We start from the raw sequence: 14,506 nt of genomic DNA, 5'->3' as shown, positions 1-14,506 counted from the left end.
AAGTTCCTGCTGGCAGAGGCTAGTGGAAGTGATTGACGAATCCATACATGCAAAAATCAGATTCTGGAGACAAACCCTGTCACCTGCCCTTTCAGAAGAAAAGGCCTAGCATCTTTGTGCACAGTGTCCTTAGCTCATAAATCAAAATGCCACGTAAAAAAAAAAAAATCCATAATCTTTTAAAGCTGTGTGATAAGCTAAATAGCAGCCAGCCAGTATGTATGCAATAAACAAACTGGCACTGTAAAATGTATTTGCTACGTTCCTTTTCTACATAACTAGTTGTGTGCATTGTGTACAATAATATACCTATGACTGCTTGATCCTGTGCACTTCAGCTTCCCATGAACAGTACACACAAGCCAAAGTAGTATACCTTGTTTCTCCAGCAAAAGGACTAGGAAACTACGCAGTCTAAAGAAAAGGAGAAAGATGAAATCAATTTGGGCATATTTTCTGCTGTAAGCAAAGGTCTGCATGCTTTTAGGATATGTAAGAGCAGTTGTGGATGCTGTTCATTTTAAGGATTATGTAGTAAAAATCTGATGGAGATGAAGGCACATTATGCTTCAGCACAGAGAGAATTAAGATGATTACCATATCCTTTCTGAACTCCCAGGGAGTTTTTCTGCAGTCATTGGGGCCTGTTTTTTAACTTTAGGACTTATTTTCAAGCGATAAGTGGCAAGCATCTTGTATGTGAGTCTGTTAGAATTTACGATGATTCAAATGTTAATTTCCAGACAGGAAGCTGCCTTTACAGTTCTGCTTTTGGGGCATGTCTGAAAGGGATCAGGTTTCCATTTCAGTTCAGATACAGCCGGAATCTCTCTGAATGGTTTTTTCTAGATTATGGATCAGATAATGGAGAACTCCTGAGAAAAATTTCATGAGATTTCTACTGTTGCTACACTTGATCTTTGAATTTGGCATCCTTGAATTCAAGCCCAGTATTAGACCTGACTTAACCTTGACACAAGAGCTAACACCAAATGTAAACCTGCGGCTACTAGGCCAGTTTTGTTTCAAATGATATAATTTTACCCAAAGTATTATTTCTAATGAATGCTTCTCACTTTAGGAATAAAATTTTAGTTTGAAAATTAAGCGTTGATACAAGCTTCTTTCCATATTAGTAGGCATTATTGTTAACCATATGAGACATTCAGTATATATACACTATGTAAAGCTGTCTGCAAATGTAATTTTGCTACATGATACATTACACCACTAACATCTATACTGGGGAGTACAAATGAAGCACAACTTAATATGTGTGTCATTCTAATGAAAAGAACAAGAATCATTTTACGAGAAAATTGGTTTCATCTGGATTTGTAATGGAATAGTAGTAAATTCATTGAACTCAAGCATAGATCCAGAATAATATTAGTGATATTTCAATCAAGAAATTAATTCAAAGTCTTAGCAACAAAATAACTGCTGAGATTAAGGCATATGTATATTCTGCTTGTCTTTCTATCATAAATAAGATACGAGGTGCCACATTCCCTAAAACTGCATGTATGTTTGCAGCTTTTCTTATAGAAACTTTGGAGAAATAAGCTATACAAATTGTTCATTATATGCTGTTCATGTGAGATTTTCAGTCTTTCTTAACCCTCTTTTTTTTATATTTCCATTTTTGTATATACTGTTACATTCTAATGCTATGATGTGCACTATATGGAAGTGTTTAAGATAATCCTTTAGGGTCCTATTCATAGAAACAAGTTATTTGGGCCATTTCTCCATAAATTTAACATTCTTGTGTGCCAAAAAGTCACTTACATATTTGCCAGAGTGACTCTTCTGCAGTAAGAAAAAACTCTACTTTGTAACAGATTTCCCATGTTTAATTCCATTATAAACTTTTATTATAGGCAGATGATGCTCACACTTGTTCAACATATTCATCAGATTATTGCTCCATCATCTACTTCTTAAACAGCTCATTTATCCTAGTCAGAAAATCTTGGCTGAACTGTGTCTACTTTAGTCCTATAATATTTCACCTTGAGTTGCCCAGTTTCTCCCTAATCTGCTTGTTTGTTTATTTCATTTTGATAATGCTGATGCACTGTATGGCTCTTGTGGCTAGGGTGGTTTCTAGCTCAGGTATCTTGATTTTACTAAGAAGTGGCCTGAAAATTGCTTAGGAAAACATAGAGCCTGAAGCTAATTTCAAAAAGAAAACAAAACAATGACTTCATCGCTTTTGGCTAGGTTTCAACAAAATGAGATTCAAAGAATAAAACTAGACAAAGGGCTAGACTTTCTTTGGTGTCATCATTTTTACTGGGAATTTTCTTGCCTTCTCTTTTGTGCTTTTTTCAGTGGAGTAATTGTTGGCAGGAATCGCAGGGTCTGATGCAACCTTCATATTTTGTACATGAACATTGCCTACAAAGATACAAATTTCCCAGGTTAGCTTTGTTTTCAAAGGCTAAGAGTGCTTGCTGCCAAAACTCAAATGATACATTTCATAAGAAGCCAGCCCTTGAATGCAGTAGTTTTTAATTGTCTGTCACAATAAGAATGGAAATATATATATGTACATACATGTATGTATTTTTAGCTTGCATGGTAGTCATGTCTGACACATTTTTTCAGATCTGTCTAATAATATGTTCATAAGTCATGTCACAAGTACACTTCATTCTCTTACAATATCTGGATGTGATTATTTTGCTAACATTTTCATGCATTAAGCCTCATAGATATGTCCTCAGCTACTTATGTAGTGTATGAACCTACGAACAGCCTGGCTTGAATTGGATTGAATGCAAGACACAAACTGTTGCTGAAGTTCGGAAATCTGAAAAATCCTGGAATTAGTCACAAAAATATTTAACAAACAAGAAAAATATGTGGAATATTGAGAGGGAAGAGGGAATGATTTAATGAATTGATGTCTGAAATAGGTTAAAACCAAAAAGAGATACAAACAGGATGAGGAGATGAGGACTGGGGCCTATGTGTCATTGTCTGACAGTGCGGCTTTGCCCACTTCCCAAACGTGTTTCACCCTTATCTCTTTCACATCATGCCATCCCCCTTTCCTTTCTATTTCTTAAACTCCCTCTCATTTTTCTGACCCACTGTGATGGATTAAACTGAAGTTTACAAGTTCTCTTGTTGTCTTGATTACATTCCTTTGTGTTTATTTGTCTTTGTTTAGATTATAAACTCCTTCCTTTATGCAAATATTTATTGTTCCCAAGAAAACAGGGATCTGAACTTGGTTGCTCTCCAAACTGTGATATAATGCAACTGATAATTTCTTCCCTGCTGTATCTCTTTGTGATGCTTCTTTTATGCTCCTGCTTTTGAACACAGCTCAAATACAAAGCAGGTGGAGCTGGCATATGAATCAAGCTGCCTGGATCGCTTTGTGGTCTTTGAAGATGCCAAAACAGAACAGGGAGATGAGAATTCACTTGCTCTCAAGCAGCCAGGAAGCGAGTGGAAGGAAGGAGCTGCATTGTGTTGAATCAATGAGAAACATACAGTAACCACAGATTGACATCCTGACATTGTGGTGTTTGTGTCTTGGCATTGCATCAACACCAAGTGATAATGAATTGTAACAACAGCTTGTCAAAACTCAGCCTAAGGCCATCACTCTGCCTATTTTACAGATAGCTCTTTAATTCTTTGTGATGAAAATGTGGCTGTGCATGGCTGAGTAACACTACTCTGACATACTGCTTCTAACTTTACCTGAATCTAACTTCCACTTACATTTATCCTTAGCTACTACTCTATTTGTAATGGTGGAAGGGAACCATATGGTATCCATATGAACTTTGAAGTTTTCTCTGCTTTTTAGACTTGCTATTGTGGAAAATGGGAGGTGACAGATAAGTAAAAACCAAATTCTGCTCTCATTTACACCAGTGCAAACTTGGTGAATTCTTAGGAGTGACACTGCAGTAAATAAGGCTGGTTTCCAACAGTGTTTGACCTAATAGCAGCCTTCCAGTATCTGAAGGGGGCCTATAGGGATGCTGGGGAGGGACTCTTCGTCAGGGACTGTAGTGATAGGACAAGGGGTAATGGGTTAAAACTTAAACAGGGGAAGTTTAAATTGGATATAAGGAGGAAATTCTTTCCTGTTAGGGTGGTGAGACACTGGAATGGGTTGCCCAGGGAGGCTGTGAGTGCTCCATCCCTGGCGGTGTTCAAGGCCAGGTTGGATGAAGCCTTGGGTGGGATGGTTTAGTGTGAGGTGTCCCTGTCCGTGGCAGAGGGGGTTGGAACTGGATGATCTTGAGGTCCTTTCCAACCTTAACTATTCTATGATTCTATGATTCTATGTTTTTAGAAGCTCTCACTTGTGGGATTTTGCGGAGGTAAAATTCTCAGAGGGTTACAGTAACTGTAATTTCCCCTTGTCTTATTCCATCATTTTAGTTTTTAAGAAATATGGCTCAACCTAGAATTATCCCGAATTAAAAATAATACAAAATGTATTAGCATCATTCTGAGTTATTCTCACTGTAAGGTGTAGTGCTGGACAGAGTTGGAAAATGTTGCTGGAAACTCTCAGTGAATCGCTTGGTTCCCAGCTGCAAAATCCCAGGTGTTGATCAGTAAAGAGAACGCTAATATTAGAAGATATTTTTATGCAGACTACAGATAAAGCAGAGACATTTCTAGGTTACTGTTTTGTATGGTGAAAAAAAATCTAAGGCATTGACAAAGCTAGTTAAGCTAATGCAGTGCCAGCTCATCCAGATTCATATGAGCAAGATGGTGTCAGGACAACATTGTTGAGGTCATTGGACCGGAATCTGAACCTTTCTCATGTATGTTTTAATTTTCAGTACTGTGTAATGCACTTACTATTCCTTCAGCTTTTTTTCAGGTAAGGTTCAGTTCACTGATAAGGCTGAAGCTGAGTTCAGGATTAGTATTGTTAACTAATACTTAGTAATAAGTTCCATGAGTTCAGCTGACACATCACAATGTTTCTTCCTTACATCCAATGAAAACAAATTCCTTAAAATCAGCCTCACATCTGGCTTATATGCAGTTGGAATTCTTGGAAGAATATCCTTTGTCTGGCATATGGACTGTTTGACACTGGACACACTTTCAAATGAAGTCTTTAGTGAGAAGTTGACACACTAACTCCTTTGCCAGTACTTTACCAAAGTTATTTTTGAATAAATGGGTATTCATCTCCATTCATGTCACTGTAGTTTAATATTAACAACATTGGGTGAAATGGATATAAGGGGATATTGGGGATTGGATATAAGGAGGAAATTCTTTCCTGTTAGGGTGGTGAGGCACTGGAATGGGTTGCCCAGGGAGGTTGTGAGTGCTCCATCCCTGGCGGTGTTCAAGGCCAGATTGGACAGAGCCTTGGGTGGCATGCTTTAGTGTGAGGTGTCCCTGCCCATGGCGGGGGGGTTGGAACTGGATGATCTTGAGGTCCTTTCCAACCCTAACTATTCTATTCTATTCTATTCTGTTCTGTTCTATGAAAATGGTTTAGAGCATTTTATTTCAAACAGTTCTTACGTTTGGTCTTTCAGCTGTATGTTCTGAGACTGTATGGGAGAAGGTACAGAACTGTCTCGTTAGAATTGGAGCTATATAATCAGTAGTTACCAATTTGAAGTATATTTCATTTCAACAAAGTAACCCTCACTGCTTCTATGGGGTAAAGAGGTTTTGGTAGACTGAAGGACTAAGCGCTGAAAGTTCTGCTGTCTCCTCCTAATGCTGTTGTCCCCTGTTGGAGCAATACTAAACAATTAATTAGATAATCTTTTCTTTATGTGTAAATAGCAATAATACCTTTTTCATTACTCTGACGTATGAACTGATGAATGAGTGTAGAGCAGTCAGAAATCCTTTAGTGGAAAGAGCTATTGAAAAGAGAAATATTAAATGTCAGACATCTCATTATATTCACTTAAGTTATATAGATTCCTTTAGAAGCTAATTCTTACTACAGAACCTGACTTTAGATATACTACATAGTGTCATAAAAAGTAGCATTTTTACTTATTCTCTCATATCAGTTATGTTGTTACTGGAATATGTGTGATATTCTGTTACTTGTTCTGAAAGCAATGGATTAAGCACCATAAATTGTTTTAATACACACTTTAAAACCTTGCAATATGGCATATTTGTCATAGCGGATCAGTTCTTGAACCAAGCCTTCCTGAATAGGTTCTGTGTAATTGATTAGATAACATTATTGCAAACATGAAATATTCCTTTCCTAAAACTAACATTTCCTTTGGTTTGTTTTTAGGACTGCCCTTCAGATGTTGGTGACTTCAGAGCACAGCAGTGTTCAGCCTACAATGATGTCAAATACCAGGGGCATTTTTATGAGTGGATCCCTGTGTATAACGATCCTACTGCACCGTGTGCCCTGAAGTGTCAAGCTCTGGGAAAGAACTTGATTGTGGAACTTGCCCCAAAAGTACTAGATGGTACTCGTTGCAATATTGAATCTTTGGATATGTGCATCAGTGGAATATGCCAGGTATGTTTGTGGTGTGAATCTGAATGTGACCTTTGTTGTGAGGCACTTTGCTCATGAGTGGGTGCTTTCTGGTTATTTTTCATCTTTAAGTTTACTTTAGATGTATCTGCAAGTACTCCCCAGTGGATTGTAGATAACTTACCTTTTCTTGCATATAGAAGTTCGTGACTGCCTTAGCTATTAGTATTTTCATATATAAAAGGTCAATAACGTTCACTCTTATATTTGTATGTTAAAATTAATGAAACTAGTTATGCTAGTTATAGCTGTCCAACTTTTAATATGTCTGTCTGGGGGTGTGATGAAATTGCATAGCCTTCCACTTCAGTTCACTCTTTCTCTGAGTCCTGTATCTTATGAATACTGTTAAAGAGAAAACTTGATGTTTTATAGGATCCAGCCCTGAATGGCAGGTGTGAGATTATGTGTGTGTCTTGAATGGATGAATGAGTATATGTTGTGATTGCATGAATTGATTGTTAACGTCATTTTCCTGGGAATCTACATTTCCAGATTTATTATTATTATGCTGTCAATTTTACGTAATTGGTGTAAAAATTGAGAGTTGTAGTATTTGAGGCAAGCAGTACTGCAATCTTGAATTTTATAAACAGAACAATTTTATATAGAATGGATATATTACTGCAATTGGTTTTCTTTGTCTGCAAGTGGTTATTGCTCTGTTAAATGCTCAAAATATGTGCAACTCAAAAATGCAGGATATGACCCAGTGAGCAAAACAGCTCAATTATAAGGGAAAATTTGACACCTTTGGCATAAGACTGGTGCATGGATTACAGCAACATTAATATATGATCTGGATTTGGTATGGATTTTATGTGATGTCTATGTATACTGCAGTTCTAATGCCAGTCATGCCAACACATAATGCATCTGCTGCCTCTGAAATAGAAAAATTCCTTCCGGTTTTCCCCTTCAAGAGACTACATTTGTCTCTTCACAGTGGCATCCAACAGTGTTCATTACCCTGTGCATTTAAAATAGGATATACCTCTATGAACTCTAGAAGCACTTGTCAATGAATACAGTTGGGGTTTTTTGCAATATTCTTAGTGATATTCTTATACAAGCTTTTTTCTAATACAAGCTTTCGCCCTGGAGAAAGGTCAAAAAGCCTTTTCTAGGTGATGCACTTAGAGCAGCCTCTGTTGTTTGTGACATTGCAGCATGTCATGCTGAAGCTAATGGAGATCCGAGTTTTTCAAAGGCTTTTGAGACTCTTGCTCAGAGTCCTGTGGGGTTTCCTGTGTCTTCCACAGTGGCTTCAAACATTTGCTCTCTTTCATGCACTGCATAAAATTCACTTTGTCTAGAGTGGATCCAATTTTGTGATGAACAGTTGAAAGGTATATTTAAAAGGGCTGCCTTCAATGTCTCTTGTTAGTATTTTGTAGTATTCATGTGTATATCTGATATCAAATGCTTGGAAATTTAAATAATCTGTTCTTAGAATAACCATAGTAGTAGCAGGAGAAGCTAATCATTCCAGAAACAGAACTGGAACTCTTTCATGCTATTGATGAGAATAAACTTCTTTTGTCCATCTCTTCCATTTTCTTCGGTGTGAGAAGAGCTTCAGAAAAAAAAAAAAAGGGAAAACCAAACCCAAAAATGTTTAGTGTGTGTCCTGGGTTGTGACTTAAGCAGTTTAATTAATTTATAACTTAACCTCATAAGCAGCTAGATGTTGTCACTATATTTCCTTTAAGTCACTGGCATTTGCTGAAGTATTCTTGCACAAATGGAAAATTTCTCCTTTCTAAAGTGTATATATGATAATTTAGTTTCAGATAATTTTGACATAAAAATTTGAATTTCAATTCAATGAATTGAAATGACAGGAATTCACTGGAATTACATTTTTCTCTTTGTGGAGTGTTCTGGGTGCAGAGTGGAAAGGTTGTTACCTGTGAAAGGGACTGCGAGAGGCGGGGGCCTTCCTCAGAAACCAACATGGAGCTTTGTTGCTGCTCCTGTTTAAGCAGCAAAAGAAAACAAATTGACACCTAATCTTCCCTGGGAAAATATGGTTATTTAGTCAACTGCTGTTAAGAGGGAGACAGCAAATTTGATTCTCTACAATTGTTGCTATAAGATCAGTCTGTTGGGTTCTGACATACACTTGGCACAGCCTGCAAATAACTTGGCAAGTGTTTTTACAGTTAACTCATCTAAATAAACATGTCATACTGCTGATGTGGATATCTTTGCTTTTATGCCTAGAAGCACCAAAGAATTAGTATAAGGAGACTGCCTTGCCTGAGTCCCTTCCCAACTGGTGCTGGTTTTGCTCATTTATTGTCTCAAAGTTGGCAGGTTTTGTAAGAACTCAGCTTCTCCTCCTACCCCCCAACATAATTTCACTTTTGTCTGCTTTCTTATGCTTGGTCAGGTAGGACTGCATCACTAATTCTGCCTCTTGGATTCTTGCTCAGACTGTCTCCTTGGCAGCATATGAATTTGCAAGTACAGAGGGTTCCTGTCATCTGCAACAGGACAGGGTTTGTTCTGAGTTTCTGCACTTAACAAAGAAAATCAAACTAAATAATGCTTCATCAAAGAAAATCATGAGATGACAGAGCTGCTCTTTGGGTAGGAGGTTTGAGGCTTCAGGGGAACTAACCTCTAAAGGCAGTTGAACAGGGAAAGGTTTATTGGGAAGGTTAAAGATATTTTGGGGTTGCTTAAGGCTTAACTCAGCCAAACCATTTGATCATGTATTAGTCTGCTACTGCTGTGCTTCTGTTACCAAAGCAAATATCTGGGGCTGTTGTGTTAAACGGGGGCAGGTCAAAACTTCGCTGCTGGGAGGATTTTCACACTTCTGATATTTTTTTGTAGTCTGCAGAACTCCCAACACATTTTTTCATGTAATATATTCCTGCTGTGCCCATCTGGGTGTGGGTGGAGACATTTTAAAACATCTGCATGTCAGACATGTGTGGGCAACATTTACCCACTTACTCCGCCTGCTTTGGGGCCCTGCCGCTCCTTGGCTTTTGTTTTTAATTAATGTAGACCTGCTTTTTTTCTACCAGGATGTAGAATGGGGTGTTACTTCTGTCAGCACCTGAAATGGTTACAGTGATAATTTTCCTAATATGGAGTAATGTGTCTGGACAATAAATACACACATAACACCAAAAATCTGGAGTCCTGAGGAGCAGCCTGAGTAGTTCTGTCCTACACTGTCACAGTTAGGTCAAAGATGATGTAAATCCTGTGGTGAACTTTCCATTTAGTGTCAGCAAGTTAGTTGTGTTCCAGAAAAGGCAGACACTACATTATGCTTTGTAGCATATGGCATAAATTTAGCTGACATCAGAATACATCCCGTATGTCAAGTGAAGCGCCATCAACTTCTGCCATGCTAGTTCTTTCATGTCACATGTCATGATATGGCCAGTAGGTATCTCTCACTCGCCACCAAAGCACTCATGATGTAAACATCTGTCAGAGTTTTCATTGAAAACAGTTTCTGTAAGCTTTTGGAAGGCCATATCACTTTTTTTCCAATGAGCTTTGTTTGTGCTTAAAACTGAAGATCATAGCAGATCATTAATTTCTTCTGATTTTTGACTCCTTTTATTCCTTTTATTCTTTTTATCCTTTTACTGCTTTCTCAGGGTGCTTTATTAAAGCTCTTTGTGTACTTTCCCATTCGTTTTGTGTATATAGATCTCTTTGCGTGTAAATGTATTAAAGGACGGCCCAAGACGCACAGGAGGTTTGGTGTTCAGATACTTAGAAAGGGATGTTTCCTTTTAATCCAGTGTTACTGCAGACATAAGGCTGTGTTTCTCACATGTGTTAGGCAAAGTCGTTAATTCTTAAATTTACAATCTCTTTTTAATATTTAAAAACAAGAAAAAGTGTTCCCATTACCTTTTCTTCCTTTCTAGCCTTCAAGCCCTGCATAACTTGTAGGAAGAATTGATTTTGAGGTAGCTCTGTGTTAAGTCACACGGTTAAGTTCAGCCTTTATACTGAACCTGACATTCTTTCCTGAGTACTGTTAATTAGTGAGTACAGAGGTTAAAGTGCATTTTGAAACATGGAGAAATCCATGCATAGAGACCTGCACTGTGTCTATAAATTGCTGCAGGTACCCGATTTGGCAGGCAAGCTTATCCAGAGAGGCTATGGGAGTTAGTCATGTACAGCCACCAAAACTTTCCGGCTCTGAGCTACGTATCAAAATCTTCATAAGACCGCATACATGTGGCATGTCATAAAACTGAGGAGAGTGGGGAGCTCCAGCTGCAGTTCAGCTGGGAAATGGTGGTGGTTCTCCAGAAGTCCCACTGAAGGATGTGGCTGTGCTAAGCATGGGTTACCACATCCTACTTTACCTGTCAGCATCACCCTCCATAACCTCGGTGGGTTGATATCCTCGCCCTACAGAGGCTCTTGGCACTGCCTAAGCCAGCAGATCACGTAGCCACCCTCCATGGGGCCACACTTGCAGCACTTACAATGTCAATCCACCTCGGTATAGTGCTTCCCTGGTGATGGTGTTGGCAACTCAGAGGTGTGCTTTTTCTGCAGGTAGTAATGGAATACTCAGACCCTGAACAGCTCTTTTGGAAGCACTCTTTTTTATTTTGCAGCTGTCCACTGCTGCTAGAAACTGACATCTCTGTTCAGATCTTGTCTTTTTCTCCCTCCTACTGTTTTTTAAGGAGAAATACTCCCTATAGTGTTTTCTTACTGTCTGAGTTTATCTTTCTTGTCAGATAAGTAGTGGAGTTTTTCTGATCTCCAGTTTCTTATCTATATTACTTTTTTCCTGAGTCTCTGCCAAGTTTTGTTTTGTTTTAGTGAGCTTTGTACAAATGCAGTTTTACTCCTCAGCTTGGCAAGACTCTAAAGCATGTAAGCAGTGATAGAAAATCTCAAAATTTGGGTGTCATCTTTAACTAGAGCCTTAGTAACCTTCAAATCCCCCAACGCTAACTTCACCTTCATTCTAGCAAGGTAGACTTGCTGGGACCCGGCCAGAAAACAGCAAAGTAATCTGATTCCATCTGATTTCATGTATTGATTTCTTGTTCAAAAGCATTCTCACAAGCAAGAAGCCCAACGGGAGTTTGTGTCCTATCTTCTGAGTGTGTGAAAGTGTATTTTTTTAAATGGAAACTGTGTGGGAAAGGGTATTTTCTCCTCTACTGGGTGGTCCTGTAATCTCTTAGCTGCTCTAGAACATGACAGATCCTGTAGTAAGAGTTAAATGTTTTGGGAACACTTTATTTTATTTGGTGGAAGTGGATTTACAGAATTGCAGTGCACTCTTTAGCCTCTTGCCTGCTTATATGGAATACTTGCAGAAATATATGGAAAGTCTTTTTAGGAGTCCTTTAGTAAGCAATGAATTTTGTGCACTGCATTTATCTTCTGGGTTTTCATTGCTTTGCGTTCTTTTCCTCTGTATGGATTGCTGGGGAATTTGAACATCGTGATGTGCCTCCTCATGCCCATCGTTCTGACCTATTTTATGCCTCTGTCCTGAGGCTTCCATTTTGACACACACTGCTTTTACTCCCTGTGTTCTCAACTAGGAACAACTGAAAATCCTTACACAGAAGACATTTTCTTACTCTCACAGCTATGAATACCCATTCAGCTTGGCAACTGAGATTGCTGCTTCATTTGCTGTGAAATGATGGGCTGCAACTGCTGTTAATCAGAGTCCATACTCAAAGTTTATTAACATATGCTGAAGCCCGTGTCAGCTTGTCTGGGCTGCTACTGACCTGCGCTGGCTCAGTTGCAGAGATGTGAGAACGTGTGCCACAATCAGGCCTTTGTTAGGCTGAGTTTAGGCATAACTGAAGAGTTATGAGACTGGACCATGTGAGGACAAAATCATGTCTCAAAGCAAGTTAAATCTTCAATGAGGATGAACTGAAGTTTGAAAGTGGTGCTTGAAAGCTAATATACCACACTACTTTTAAACAAGTAATTAAAGAAAAACAAAAGAAGGAAGTGACTTTCTTAATTGGAGGGATATTCTATTCTCTTTCCCTCTGCTTGTCAGAATCAGTTATTTGTAGATGGGAGCATGGGAAAGAGACAGTGGGAGTTTTTTCTTTATATTCTCTCCAGGGACATAATTTATCTGTTAGAAACAAAGTGCAAGCTGAAGTTATCACAAAGACAAAGCAGAGATTGCGAAGTAAATGGATAGATGGGCTTTGAATGACAGTAGAGGTTTACAGCAGGGCAAAGATACGTGGAAAATATTGACTAAGAACCGGATTTTCACATGACAGGTTTTATACTCATGTTTTTATTACCATAAATTCCCATGGCCATATTCAAAATTAATTATTTGTTGTGTGGATACAGACATTCCTAACATCTGCCTCTACTGTGATTCTGTGCAAGCAGAGCAGGAGAAAATGTAGCAAATAGCTGACATTGATGGAGTGAGATCTGTATAGTGTGATAGCATGTGTGACTGCAGTAAAATACAATCATAATTTCCCTGAGTTTTGGATTTTGTGGCATGTCTATAGGAACAGAAATATTTTTTTTTTATGACCAAGACCTGCGGATTCTAATTTTCCATATTTAATTTTCCCTATTGTGATTCAAAAAAAACTTCAATAGAGATTCATCTTTTTGAGCGTGTAAGGGTTTTTCACTGTTTTCTTTTACCCGTAAGTGTTGAAATAAAATGTGTCCCTTCTCAGTCAAGTCAGAAGACTCGGAGAAGATATTTTTGCCAGAAATAATTCTGAGGTCATCTTTTGTTATGTGCAATGCTGATAACTTTTAAAAGGATGTAGATGGTTTTGTTCCATTTTTTTAATCTTGGTTCTGATCTCTTATAAGACTGAAATAAATAGTTTGGCTATAAGAGCCCAAGTACTACTATCCTGGTGTCAGGGCAGTCACATCACTTTGTTGGATCTCTTTGGAGTAATAGTCTATTTTTATTCATTATTTTTCACACCTAGACAAATTTCATAGGTGGTGCAAACCCAATTGATCCTAGTCCACAAAGTCTTTGCCACCCTTCATCAGATCAGTAGTCCAACCAATACAGGATTTGCTTACTGACAGGTTGCTATAAAAGATCCAGCAAATTTTAAAACGAAAACTACTAGGCAAAATGTACTGGAATAATTACAGACTGTTCAGCCCTTGAGGAAAAGGATCTCCTTTATAGTAACTGTGCCACATTCACGTGAAGTATAATTATCATCTCCATTTGTGCATGCTGCAGTGTAGTTCCTTATCAGAAATGTAGTGTTTCTTTTACATTTTAAGCACTTCAGTCACATGTCCTTAAATTATTTACTAGGTTTTCTGCTTTGGCAGACTTTCACTAAATGCCACCTGTATGTTTGTGTGAAAATCCCACTAGCTGTCTTTTCCATGAGTACATGTGGTTGTGCATCCTTTGAAATAGCGAGGCAAATGAAAGCACACAGATGTGAATGTACTCAGGGTAGCTTTCATCTGGATTTCCCCACTCATTGAGGGGTTTACCCAGCACCTCTTGAAGGATGGTAATTATGTCATATTGAGGTGGTGTTGAATAGATTTTCTACTTTTATTTTATTAAGCCAAATCACATTACTAAAGAGCATCAGTCCTTGACACTGAGCTGTCAGACTCTCAAGTAAACATAGATAATCATAATTTAATTTACCATTTTAATTTGATCACTGATAAATGAGAGTCTATGGCAATCAAAAATTTGTTGTCAAAGTAGAAGATGTTATGGTATTTAACATACGCATTGCTGAATATTTAAATGGTCTGTCTGCCAAAGAGCTTAGTCTAAGACACAGTAGGTAGAGAAAGAATGGCCCTAGTGCAACTTCAGTCTTCCTGTTTCATAGAATTTATGTATCTGTCACAAATAAAAACAGCACTGATTTATTCTTTTGTGGCCACTTCTATGGGGAGAACTCAGTATGTTTGTTTTTTCTGGCTCTACCTGGAGCTCGGGTTCCAGAG

At 38.2% G+C, this 14,506-nt stretch overlaps 1 protein-coding gene across 1 annotated transcript in view; it reads left to right on the top strand.

The window, feature by feature from the left end:
• Positions 1-14,506, top strand: part of ADAMTSL3 (ADAMTS like 3) — a 150,457-nt gene that overhangs the window by 56,865 nt on the left and 79,086 nt on the right. Inside the window, exon 5 of the mRNA XM_065688592.1 lies at positions 6,278-6,514. Coding sequence (XP_065544664.1) covers positions 6,278-6,514 — 237 coding nt within the window. The remainder of the gene's footprint in view (positions 1-6,277; positions 6,515-14,506) is intronic.

Source organism: Lathamus discolor, chromosome 8 (assembly GCF_037157495.1).
Source record: "Lathamus discolor isolate bLatDis1 chromosome 8, bLatDis1.hap1, whole genome shotgun sequence".
Classification (NCBI taxonomy): Eukaryota; Metazoa; Chordata; class Aves; order Psittaciformes; family Psittacidae; genus Lathamus; species Lathamus discolor.
This window is presented reverse-complemented; position numbering and strand designations above follow the sequence as displayed.